Genomic DNA, 13,699 nt, shown 5'->3' on the forward strand with positions numbered 1-13,699 from the left:
CAGAAAAAGATATGTTGGATATTAACTAACATGCATATCCAGTAGCTTAGGGCTGCTTGTAGGCATGAGCTCTAAATGCTACGTCAACAGGGGATGAGTCTGCAGGGAAACCAGATCCCTTCTCAAGATCTTAGCTTCGTCCAGTAAGGTTTGATTGACTAACATTATGCCCAAAGCAGGTTGCAAGGCATAGCCTGCCTGCTAAATGTTCGGGAGGTATGAACATCTTATCAGGAGTTTCCCAGTTCCTGTAAAAGGCATTTGGGACTAGCCTGTGCACTTGAAAGGTTTTGATAGATCTTAAACAGGCAGCATAAGGATTTCTGAGATTCTGCACAAGGCATAGCCTGAGACAGAAGGCTACCGCTAGATCAAATAATGATTCTGAATGGAATGTGGGGTACATTTATGGCCTCTGCAGTCAGAATCAGCAAGGTTGCAATTTTGCCCATAAATGTGGGGAAAACCGCCTACGATAAAACCAAAAAGAGGGCCAAACTTGACAGAGCAAAGGAAGACTGAGGACTGTAAGAACTCAGCAGAGGGCAACATTCCAGGCAGTATCAAGCCCTTTAGTGGGAGCACTGCAGGAAGCACTAGATAGTCAATCCTTATGTCTGTGATCCAACATGTTGCACTGCAAAGTGGGAGCAATGCAGCAGGAAATATTTAGACAGCCAAAAGTAACAAGGTCCCTGTAGGTGGCAGTAAGGGCTAACTGAGGTGGAACTGCATGTCTCTTACAACTAGAAGCAGTGGCAGTAAGGTGCTACATCACCTGAATGATGGGGATAGAGCATGAGTGCATCTATCCTCAGCGTCTTAACTCTTTCCGTGGATATCAACAGGAAATATGGATAATAAGAGCACCCAATTGTTCTAATATATGCAGTAGCTCCCAATGCTCATAAATGAGTACTCAGTGACAAGATCATATCAGAGGCTGTGCCACAGATTTGGACCTGGAAAGCACACTGCAGTTAACTAACACAGTTCACAAAGGTGTCAAAACAGCCCAAAAGCAGCTCCCAGTGCAGCCGGAAAGTCACATTCTAGGAAGACTCTACACTCTTCCATTTCACATTTCTCTAAAAAAAAAGGCTACATGTAAATTATTTAACAGCTACGAATAGTCCTGTTTCCATAGTTGCCATTTAAAAATGTAAAAAATAAATAAATAAATAATCTGAATATTACAATGCTTTCAGAGAATTAATAACTACAGAATGTTATATATTTTTTCACTTCTTGATAAATATTATTACACAGGTTTGCAATACTACAGCTTTTGACCCCTGCATACTAACCCTTTGGGGCCCATTTATAAAGCAGCTTTAAGGCTTAAATGCAACAATGCCGTTGCTTTAAAAAAATAGTATAGCACAGTACTACAGCACAGCTTTCTGCATACTTCATTTTAATTAATTGACATGGGGGAAAGTTGGAATTTTGTTACAGCGTTATACAGTGGACATCCTGTACAAAACCAAAGGAATAAACGTAAAATGCAGGTGCAGTGTCGAGTAGTCATTACGATGTTCTGCAGGAGGGTTATATCCACCAGGATCAGTGAGACAGCTTCAGAACGCTAACCTTTAAAACAAGTCAGCAATTTCAACTCCCACTTCTATCCTAGTAGGTTCCTTTTAAATGTTAAACTTTGCTGTAAGGGCCCAGCAGCAATGCAGTTCAAATGTAAAAGCAAACTGCCTAGTGTCCTATTGTTCCAGTTCATACCAACATACTGCATTGGTTTGTGCTGTAAAAAATGTCAATGCACTGAAGCACATAACAGTACACTGAAAAGTTAAATGATAATGTGGGTGCTATAATGTGAATAGGCCTTAATAGTAACCCAATTCTGGCCCAATATAAACACCAACTGTGATAATTTGGTGAGAATAAGTCCCTGTGGGACTTCTTTGGGGCTATAAGGGCTTCCAACAGCAGGAAGTACTTATAATAAGGGTTTTTTTTCAAGCAGCCATGTCCTTGTTAGCTGCATTGTCGGAGTGCTTTGGAGGGAGAAGGGGTGTCCTGTCCAGCCTCACAACTAGCCTCAGACAGTACATAGGAAGATGGGCCAGAATATTACATGTACCCTGTAGCTTTGCATAATGCTCATAAGAGGTAAAAATAGAGGGAGCAATTAAATCAATGTTCTGCTACTTATTTGTAGTCCACACATAGGCTGGGATGGGGTACTTAAGCAAGCTGTATTACTTAAAGCAGTCTGCAGTGAGTTCACAGACCTGGCTATGCTGACTGTCACAGTACTAAGATTATAAAAGCAAAGGAACAGAAAGACAAATCCTTTATCAGGTAAACTAGCTCATATAGATGGACTTCAACTGTGTATTTAGATGGTGGCTTGGAGTTTACCTTTTAATCAGAGGTTTTACAAAATGGTAACCTTATGCTTTAGTGTTTAGCCAAAAGGATATTCCTAGAACAGTTACAATTATAAAACAAGAAATGCTTACATTTTTCAAAAGTGTATCATAGTATTCAGCAGTTGAACATCCCAGCTGGGCAATGATTTCCATTTCTCCATTTCTTTTTTGTTTAGATGAGGAAAACAGATGGCACACTAGTTTCTTTAAGAGGAAAGAAAACACAAACAAAAACACAATTATTTCAATTTGCAAGTTTACTTTTACAAGCATCCATTAATAATTAAAGTGGATTTGGTTATCCTCCTTTATAGTTAAATTGCAATTCATTTAGAAAAGAAATCTCCTTTATGTTAACTGTACACTATGAAAGGATTTAAGTAACAAAAATATCTCTCATCATGCCACCTCAGAGGTCCCACTCTGGGTGGATAAAGATGCAATACAATGGTCTCCACTTAGCATTAACAATGTCTTATGGCTCCATCCCTAAAACAGACTATCATTAACAAATCAGATTATAAAGAGCTCAATAAAAACAATGAGATGATATCAAACATTTAGCTAGCCTCAATGCATCTCCCTCTTACAAAAATTCCTGAGGAATCTATTCTACCCTAAAGCTGAAAACCAACATCCTTCCAACGCTGGTCAGCAGCAGGAATAAAACACTTATCTGAACTGCCGGATGCCTACATGCTTTCATAATACATGCTTTGTCTGTGTAACTTTACATGTTCATGAAACAATCATTTGGCAGCATAATTGGGAGTATGGTCTTTCAATTGTCATATACACATATATGAACACCTTAACTCTGCATTACCTAGACATGGATGACCGCAATCTACACTAACAAACCTCTTTGTGGGGTCCACTGACAGGGGAGCTGGGAGACAGGAAGATTCAGAGTCGATGGAACATGGAGGAAGGAGCAAGTGGTAGGGGTGCTTGGTGATGGGGAGATGCAATGTCAAGGTGCACTGTTCTAGGGGTATGGAGTTCTTCATAGGTCAGAATATAAAAGCTATTTGTAAGGCAGGCCATAGACGGGTCGAAAATCGGCCGTTTTTAAAAATAAATAAATAACTAAAAAAACAACGAAAAATCGGTCATTCAATCGGCCGACATTACCACCAACGGCAAAAAATCAGCCGATTTTCGTCCCGTCTACGGCCGGCATTTTTACTTCTGTCCCTTGCAGAGAGCTCCGCTATTATATTTTACATAAAAAAGTCTTGCAATTGCAAAAAATGTATCCATTTGTATCCATTTCGGATACAGATGTTTTTATTCAGATACAAATAGATACATAGTTGCAACAGCAAGACTTTTCATATAAAATATAAATAGCGGACTGGAATTCTTCTTCTTCTTTTTCTTCTTCTTCTTCTTGCAGGTCACGGCTCATGCGCAGATTTTTTATCGGTAAAACGATCGGTTGATTTGCCCATCATTGCCGGGAAAACAGGCCGATCGTCAAAATCGGCCGCTAATTTCCCAACTTTACTGATAAAAAAAATGTGCCAAAACCTCGAAAAATGGACGACCAATTAACCCACTAACGGTGTGAAAATCGGCCAATTTTTTTTTAGACCCGTCTATGGCCTGCATAAGCCTGCAGGGAAGAGTCTCTGACCGGGCACCACCTGAACCGCATCAGCTGCTGATCTAAGGTAATTGCAGAGTGGGTTCAATTAGCATAGGGAGGAAGGTCATTAGGATTATGCTGTTAAAATATAGTTGGCCTTTAGGCCTCTTTTAACCTATGTAACATACGGTACGCTGTGCAGTGCATTGCAATACCAGTCATTTAGACACCCTAATGCACAGGTACAGTAGGTGTCAATGGACTCACACTGCAGTGCACCACAACACAATATAAGTTGAACTGGACTGTGTCTTTATTCAACCTTACAAGTTATTAAAGTTATTAAACTATCTAACTAAATAATTGCCTAATTAATTATTTTAATTTAAAGGATAAGTAAACCTTTAAAATCATTTTCTGGACTTTTTTTTTACCCCCTCAAACTGGATGCTCTAGTCCACTCTAATTCTTCTCTGTTGTATACCAATGCAGCTCTGGCACCAAATCAACCAGCATTCTGCTGCAATGTTTACATGTGGCTGCTGCAGTTTCTAGTTCCCACTGCTTTTGCGTTTACATAGAATCACAAAGACACCTCTGGGTCCAGTAGAGTGATCTGTCTACAGGGGTCTATGGTACATGCATAGGAAGCAGAACCCAGATTTAGCATTTAGTGACACTACTGTTGGCCTCCTCTAACTTTCTGCAATCCCCACATATATCCGAAATCAGGTTCAGGAAGTCACTGCTAACATATTTGCAGTATTCTTCAGTAGATAATGTGACAAGTAGTAGCCACAAATAAGTTATAAGTGAGTGGAAACTTCCTATGCTGGATGCTGACTACTGGTATCTTAAAAAAAATTGCTGAAGATTTGAGAAGATCAGCAACACTGTCACTACCTACCAGGTCCACTCTGTGTCTAGTGTAGAATCTTTGGGTAGAGGATATCAGCAATGCTGTCACTAAAATGCCAGGTCCACTCCGGGGATAGTGTAGTGTCTTTCTGGGACAAGCATAAATGGCTCCAACACCTGGCACATGTGCAGTAGCAGCAGTAAGGTAATAACAATGAATCACCACTAAACAATAAAAATATTGATAACATAAATGAATGCAACACATCCATAAAGATAATATAGTAGAGGAAACAACATTCATAAAGAAAATACTTCTTTAGCATATTCATTGGGCTAAAATAGGACAGATAAATTGATGGGAAACTGTGAAAATGCTAACCTTTTCAGAAAAAGTGTAAATCTGAGTTATTTGTATTTTATTAATAAGGGTAATCAAGAAGAAATTTTTTTTTTGTTGGTTTTAGAAACAGTGGATCCTTCCAGTAGACACAAGAGGGCAATATAGGGCAACTGATAACTAGTTTTAGCACCATTTTGTTTTCTTTTTTTCTAGTTCAGGCATGGCCTTTGAAACAAGTATCACATTTTTTCTAAGGAACACAAATACATTATCTGGATGAAAGGAATTACAGCAGCTGATCATAATATTGATTAATTAAGAACTAATGAAATTGAGTGAAATAACATTAAAAGATCCTTCAAAGTGAAGTGGCACAAACAGATCTTCAACAAATACATAAAAAAAATCTCTGATATTGTCATAGTTTTGAAAACAACACAAATATATGTATTTGTTGCAATATAGCAATTTCACATTTTTATGTGATCTGCAGGTAGATTGTATTCAGCCTAGATATTTCCTTTGGTAAGTGTTCCCAGGCACAATGTTATTTCCTCTGCTAGATGCTGTTAAGCATGCTCCAACAGTCTATTTTAATCAATCTGTGTTTAACAACCTAGTCAATATTCCTAAATCTAGGCTTGATGGTGTGAGCTTGGTGGTTGTTACCAATTTTGGCCACTCCCAGCCATATGCTTGGTTTACTCATGGCTGTAGTCCCTACGCACAGATGATGTTGGTGGTCGGTGGTGTTACTGAGTTGTCTCTGGCATTCTTGGGCTTAAGCCCTAGCAGAATAGATCCTGGAGGAGTTTCTTCCAGGTGGCTGGTGTGTGGTGTGGTCCGTGGAATCGGCGCAGTTCCGATGTGCTGAACTTGGTGCATCACACTGTTCACATTTTTTTAAAATGAACTTTAATTAAATGTCACATTGGACATTTCATTAAAGTGGAACTACACTGCTTCTGAGCACCACAAAGCAAAAACGCTGTTTAATTAATTTTGAATATTCAAAGCAAACTCACCCATCCATCCATGTTTTATATTGCTGCAAAATCAAATTAAATAACACCCCCTAGAATTTCTAGCCATGGCCATCTTGAGTAAGGGTACAAGATTAATGGAGCATTTACTACCTGAATCCATCTGCCCTTAGCTCAGACATGCAGGCAGGAGGGTTTGCTTAGCTAAGAAAACCCCTCCTCCCCTCCTGAAGAATCCTGGGATGTATGACACAATTTGCCTAGGCCTGGAAACCAGGAAGTAACTGAAAATATGTAAAAACAAGTAAATATAAGATTCTTTCCTATTTATGAACTAATTAAAGCAGCATAAGCATTAAAAAATAGTCAGTGTTGACTGAGAGGGTGAAGTTCCGCTTTAAGTTGAAATGCTGGCCACATGGTGCGAGGTGGTGGATTACCTCACACTGTGCTGCACTAAAAAAAAGTACAGCACGCTGTACTTTTTTCAGTGCACACCTCCTCACAATGCAGTAATCAGTCCCAAAGAAGCCCTTGCAGTTGCCACCCCACCCCACATTGGATGGAGTGACTGGTTGAAGAAAAGGTTTATATAAGAACCTTCTTATCTCTCTTGTCTCAAGATCCTACTAAAACTTTGATCTCTAGGAAGCCAATATCCACTAGGTAAACTCAGCCTAATGCAGAGCTGGGCAAATTGTGGCCTCCAGACACAATTTGCTGTCCTTATCTGGCCCGTCATGTCTCCACTGTCAGCATGCCTCTCTGAGACAAGGTGACAGATTTCCATATGAAGAGCAGCAAGAACTGTAAGGAGAGAGCCTGAGGAATTGATTGGTACCAGCAGGGAGGCTCACTGCTGGTGGTGGCACAGCATTGCCTACCAGACTTCTCCTGCCACTCCAATACCCGGTCAAGTTCTTCTTGTTTTAGTGCCTGCATGCACCTGTGCTTCATTCCAGGTCAGTAGGTCCGGATTTGCAGAAATCCCCACTGTATCAATCTCAGACTCTCTCCTTACGGTCACAGTACTTTTCAGAGGGCATTTAACAAGCAATGAGGAGGCGTTATAATGCCTCTTCACAGCCCAATTTAATCCTATAATACTGATTTGTATGCGGCCTCTTTGAACTCAATTGGCAAGTTTGACAAACGATGCAGCATGTCAAGCTCTGCACCCTGTGTTAAAAATTCCATTGCGCAAAGCAAAGCTGGACTTGCCGGGAGGTGGTAAAACTCTGACTCAGCCATCCATTTTTACCACCCTGCCAATGCCAGGTGTTTTTTTTCTATATGTTAACACATAGCGTTCCCAGATCCAAAATTAATATTGAGCAGAATTAAGTTGGACCCTCCACAACAGTCCCAGTTTTTCATGTAGCTCCTTGGAAAAATTATTTGCCCACCCCTGGTCTAACAGACATTAAATTAAAGATAGTGTAAAGCTAATGTACAGCAGAGCTGTTGGTGATTGAAATCAACTGTACTTTGGTGAATCCTGGTGCATTCCCCACTCTCCATATTCTACTGCCTGAGAATAAATTGGTTTAGTTCAGTTCAATTTATTATAGCAGTGACTGACATTAATCTTTGCTAGACGACCTGGAGAAGAAACATCCCCGAGATTGAATATGCCTGAGGCGTAAGCTCAATGTACTGTAAGTGTGCTTAGGACATTCATGGAAGCTATTGTTCATCTGAGTGTTAACATCTATTGAAGTTAGTAATACATACTTTTTTTTTTAAAGCAGACAAATGGAAAGTACTAATAAAATATTGTATCTCAGTTACCACTTGTAGCCAGCAGGTGAAGATCTAAGCAAGTCTACTATAGCAGCTTGAAGTGGTATTAAACCCAAAAGCAAACATTTATTATACTGCAGCTTATCAATTCTTACTTGTGATGGTTCATTTTCCTTTTTAGGATTTCTTTCTTCTATTTTCACCTGGTGAAAGCCAGCCAGTAAGATTGTTGATTTTTAAAAAGAACAAGCTCCCCAGCAGAATGTATCAGTTCCAGAGATAAGAAAGACCATTTAACACTAGCAGGGGTGCTTGCAATGATCAGCTTTTATTTATGTAAAACTTTTATCCCAAAAGGAAAAAAAACGGTTTGCTGTAACTGTGTAAAATGTATTAGCTGGAGTTTGGCTTCAATTTGTTATTGTATTAAATTCTGCTAATACATCTAACACTTTACTCCACCAGATTAACAGTGCCACCTTTGCACCTTCATCCAGAGTGGGAATACAAGGGATGTGTTACTGGGTGGCAAGATCACCAAGTGAAAACCGATGTGCAAAAAAGCCTAAGAAAACTGATGCAGCTACCATGTCTAATGATTGTTAAGCTGCAATATATTACATTTTTTGGTTTTTGGTTTGATACTGAATTAAGTCAAAGCCTTCAGCTGTTGTTCTAAAAATGTATCTAAGCAAGTCATAGGCAGGACACTACCTGTTACCTGAGATAGTGTCTTCAAGCCCAACTTCATCCTACATTTTTTTTATTACATACAGTATATGGGTTTAGAGTCTCTGTTGAGTTTTTATTGCTGTATGGGTCCCATTGGAGAGATTTAATCTCACTCCATGTCCTGAAAATGAGGTGTCACGGTGCAAGAAAGTGAGGGAAATGTCTCCAATGGAGACAGCAACAAAAATAACTTTCAATAAAATAGGGAATGGTTAGGATTTCTGTCAGGTTTTTACTGCTATCTGCATCTAATGGCCCCATTGGTTACTATTCCCCTCATTCTCGGCCTTGTGTCACATAAAATGGAAAGAAGGGAAAAACTACGCAATGGGATTACATACAGGATAACTGGCCTGACAGATGTATTTTACTCATATTAAAGAGAGGTTTTGGTTGGGTTTCAAATATTTTGTTAGCAGTCTTCCATAATAATAGTGTTTTATATATATATATATATATATATATATATATATTTAAAAAAAATACCAGCCTATAAACATACAAAAAGGTGTAAAACAAAATGGATGAAATGGATTACACTTCATCTGTAAGTAGCACAGATTGGAAACATACTGTACCCAACAATTATCTTTTACCTTTTGGTACTGTAGGAGATTCCTCCCATAGGAGTTTTTAAACTCTAGAAAACATTAAGCTGTAACTGTAATGCATACTAAAGCACCTTTAACTAGAAAGTACAGTGGGGCGCCGCTCCAAGCTACTGTATGGATGGAAGGAAAAGCATCACCCCGCCAGAAAGTGAGAAGAGGGGAGCATGAGTCCGAGCGATTCCAGTGTCAGCCAATACAAGTGAAGAGATGAACACTGCTCAACTGACTCCAGGAATCTAATGTTAAGGAATGGCCTCAGTCGCAGTACTGACTATGCCCGCTGACATGTTTCTCCCCGCCCACCATAGCGCCCATCTCCTCACCGCCATATATCTGTTGTCACATTGATTAAAGGGGCATCTGTATCTCTGAAACCTCATATGTTTGATGCCAATTTTGAGTAAATACTCAGATGAACTTGCAGAGTTATGGCCTGTTTTCTCCTTGGGATTCAGTCAGTGCCAAGCAGTTGGCTAGTACTGAGCTCTACCATTCTTTTGAAATTTGCATTGTTGCAGTACTGAAAACAATGGCAACTGTTGAGTGGACGTGATGGCAAATGCCATCTCAAACACTCATATACAATATTTCATAATAGTAACTACGATGTATAAAAATAGCAAACTCTTCCTTTTAGGTAAATTCAACTTTATTGATTGTTAGGTCTTCTGTCCATTAGGAACCATTTTGGCATTGATATTGAAAATATGACTGATCATGCCAAAAATGCTCTTTTATTGAAGGATGATAATCATATGAAGCCATTTATTATCAAATAGTTGTTTGGCTCCTTTTTAAATCATAATGATAACAGAAATCACCCAAATGGCCATGATCAAAAGTTTACATACCCTGGAATGTTTGGCCTTGGTACTAACACACAAGGTCACACACACGGGTTAAAATGCCAATTAGAGGTTAATGTCCCCACATCTGTGGCTTTTTAAATTGCAATCAGTGTCAGTGTATAAATAGTCAATGAGTTTGTTAGCTCTTACAAGGAAGCTCTGACTAGGCTAGATACTGAGCCATGGGGATCAGAAAAGAACTGTCAAAAGTCCTGCGTAACAAGGTAATGGAACGTTATAAAGATGGAAAAGGACATATAAAGATGTCCAAAGCCTTGAATATGCCAATCAGCACTGTTAAATCACCTATTAAGTCGTGGAAAGTTCGGGGATCTCTTGATACCAAGCTAAGGTCAGGTAGGCCAAGAAAGATTGCAGCCATAACTGACAGAAGAATTGTCTGGGATTCAAAGAAAAACCCACAGGCAACCTCAAAAGAAAAACAGGCTGCTCTGGAAAAAGAGGGTGTGGTTGTTTTTAAGGAGTACAATACGGTGATACTTGAACAAAAATTAGCTGTTTGGTCGAGGTGCCAGAAAGAAGCTTTTACTGCACCAATGCCACAAAAAATCCCAGTTACAATATGCCTGACAACACCTTGACATGCCTAACCAGGCTTTTTTGTGTCATTAATGAAGTAAAGATTTCTTTCTGGCACCTCGACCATGCAGCTCATTTTTGTTTAAGTGTCATATTATTTTGAGCCACACCTCACTGGTCCTCACCTTTACGACACCATACAGTTTTGAAGCCATCCGTTCCAAAAATATTTATGTTGGGCTCATCACTCCAGAGTACGGAGTCCCAGTAGTCTTCTTTTCAGCATGGGGTCTGGCAAATTCCAGAGGGGTTTTATTGTGCATGGGCTTTAGGAGAGGCTTCCTTCGTGGACGACACCCATGCTTGCCATTTCTCTGCAGTCTATGCCACATTGTGTCACGGAAAACAATCACCCCAGTTTGACTTTTTACTTCTTTAGCCAACTGCAGTGAACTTGCATGGCAATTTTCTTCAACCCTTCTCATCAGAAGACGCTCCTGTCGAGGTGTTAACATCATGGACAGCGTTGATGTCTCTGTGAGATGGTTGCAGTTCCATCTTTGTTAAATTTCTGTTTCACTTTTGCTACAGTATTCTGATTGATAAGTAAAGCTTTGCTGATCTTCTTGTAGCCTTCACCTTTGTTTTGTAAAGAAAGTATTTTCTTTCTCAGGCCTTGTGATATTTCTCTTCATGTGGTGCCATTGCTGACAGCATGAAATGGGAAGGGGTTTTCTTTAAGTAATGCCCTTTTATAATCAGCTGTCTGTTGGACAGCTGTTTAATTAATAATCAGACTCACCTCTAGTTGAATTCTTGTTAATTAGGATTTTGTTCTCTGAAATTTAGCTTTAATAATAAAATAAGCAAACATAATGAGTGACTACCCAAACAAACAAAAATAATATAACCAGAAAAATAATATAACCAAAAAATTATATATCAAATATAAATAAAGTCCCATACACCTAAAGTCCAAATAAAGTATAAAGTCCAAAATCTTTATAAGTGATCTCTCAATATGTCTTTATCCCCGGATAGGATTGGTGATATATTCCAGATAATCTTCCAGTGCCTCAAAAAAACAAAAAACTCAACATAGTGTGTTACCCTAAAAAATATGTATATTATGTGCCACACGTGTAACATGCAAAATACACAATAAAGGTGTCACAGCAATCGTGAAATCTTCAGGGTATAATTTAAGTAAATAGCTTCACTGCACACAATAGATGAAGTGCATAATTACCCCCATCAAAGATATAATCAGCATAGAATCCATATTAGAGGTGAAAGTATCTCCACACATGGATCAGATAGCGTCTCCTGCCTTTGCCCACAGACCTCATAAAATAGACCAGGGATCAGTATATATATAAAATATAATCAATTTTATTGTAGCAACTTACACTTAAGTTAGATGAGTACAGCTTCCATACACTGGGAACGTCCCATAAAGAGAGCCCACTCCTTCGTGGTGGCTGTTTACAGCCCCTTATTCCTAAAGCCGAGAGAGCCAGGTGACCATGGGAGTCTCAGGGGTTGGAACTACCGCGTGTTCCCGAATCCAAGATGGCCGCCCCGGTACTTCCGGAGAACGTCAATACGTCACAACGTCACGTGCCCCGGACGCGTTTCGTCACATCCGGACTTTTTCAACAGGGATCCCTGTTGAAAAAGTCCGGATGTGACGAAACGCGTCCGGGGCACGTGACGTTGTGACGTATTGACGTTCTCCGGAAATACCGGGGCGGCCATCTTGGATTCGGGAACACGCGGTAGTTCCAACCCCTGAGACTCCCATGGTCACCTGGCTCTCTCGGCTTTAGGAATAAGGGGCTGTAAACAGCCACCACGAAGGAGTGGGCTCTCTTTATGGGACGTTCCCAGTGTATGGAAGCTGTACTCATCTAACTTAAGTGTAAGTTGCTACAATAAAATTGATTATATTTTATATATATACTGATCCCTGGTCTATTTTATGAGGTCTGTGGGCAAAGGCAGGAGACGCTATCTGATCCATGTGTGGAGATACTTTCACCTCTAATATGGATTCTATGCTGATTATATCTTTGATGGGGGTAATTATGCACTTCATCTATTGTGTGCAGTGAAGCTATTTACTTAAATTATACCCTGAAGATTTCAGGATTGCTGTGACACCTTTATTGTGTATTTTGCATGTTACACGTGTGGCACATAATATACATATTTTTTAGGGTAACACACTATGTTGAGTTTTTTGTTTTTTTGAGGCACTGGAAGATTATCTGGAATATATCACCAATCCTATCCGGGGATAAAGACATATTGAGAGATCACTTATAAAGATTTTGGACTTTATACTTTATTTGGACTTTAGGTGTATGGGACTTTATTTATATTTGATATATAATTTTTTGGTTATATTATTTTTCTGGTTATATTATTTTTGTTTGTTTGGGTAGTCACTCATTATGTTTGCTTATTTTATTATTATGTTTGTACTTCAGGGGAAGGAATGTTAAGCAATTCATTAAGTTTTTGGTAGAGGAAGAAAGTGCTATTTATTTTGGATTGAAATTTAGCTTTGCTCCTAAGACTTTCATTGGGGTGTATTCATTTTTGCAACATGGTCTTGAATGAATTTGTTAGGAAAAATACATTTATGTGTGTGCAAATTAACAAATCTTGTTTGCTAACAATGGCCCGCATTTGTGGGAGTATTTTGTGGTATAGTGTCCCATAGAAAATGTTGATTCTGAAAGAAAAGTAAAGGTTTTCTGACAAATTTGTTGGGGTGTACTCATTTATGCTGAGCACTGTATATGAAGAGTAATCGTCTAGTCCATTTAGGAATGGATGAATCCAGTTTCTGGAACAAGGCCACTTCTGGGGATCTAGGAATATTTGTGCCCGTTACCAACCAGATAGGAGTAAAAAACTTTTATTCAAAATCTGGCTATTTTTGGACATTGCCACCAGACATGCTGCAAAGTGCTCTGTTGACTGCATTGTCTAAAACAAGTTAGGAACATCAACAGATGCATTTGAGCATTCCTTCTCGGCACTAAATAC

At 39.2% G+C, this 13,699-nt stretch overlaps 1 protein-coding gene across 4 annotated transcripts in view; it reads right to left on the reverse strand.

Moving 5' to 3' along the window:
• Positions 1-13,699, reverse strand: part of FANCC (FA complementation group C) — a 307,766-nt gene that overhangs the window by 108,761 nt on the left and 185,306 nt on the right. For all 4 annotated transcript variants that reach the window (XM_089662131.1, XM_089662130.1, XM_089662132.1 and 1 more), the window contains exon 6: positions 2,484-2,597. In XM_089662131.1, coding sequence (XP_089518257.1) covers positions 2,484-2,597 — 114 coding nt within the window. The remainder of the gene's footprint in view (positions 1-2,483; positions 2,598-13,699) is intronic.

This window comes from Staurois parvus, unplaced genomic scaffold, assembly GCF_062004578.1.
Source record: "Staurois parvus isolate SC_StPar_1 unplaced genomic scaffold, SC_StPar_1.0 ptg001432l, whole genome shotgun sequence".
NCBI lineage: Eukaryota > Metazoa > Chordata > Amphibia > Anura > Ranidae > Staurois > Staurois parvus.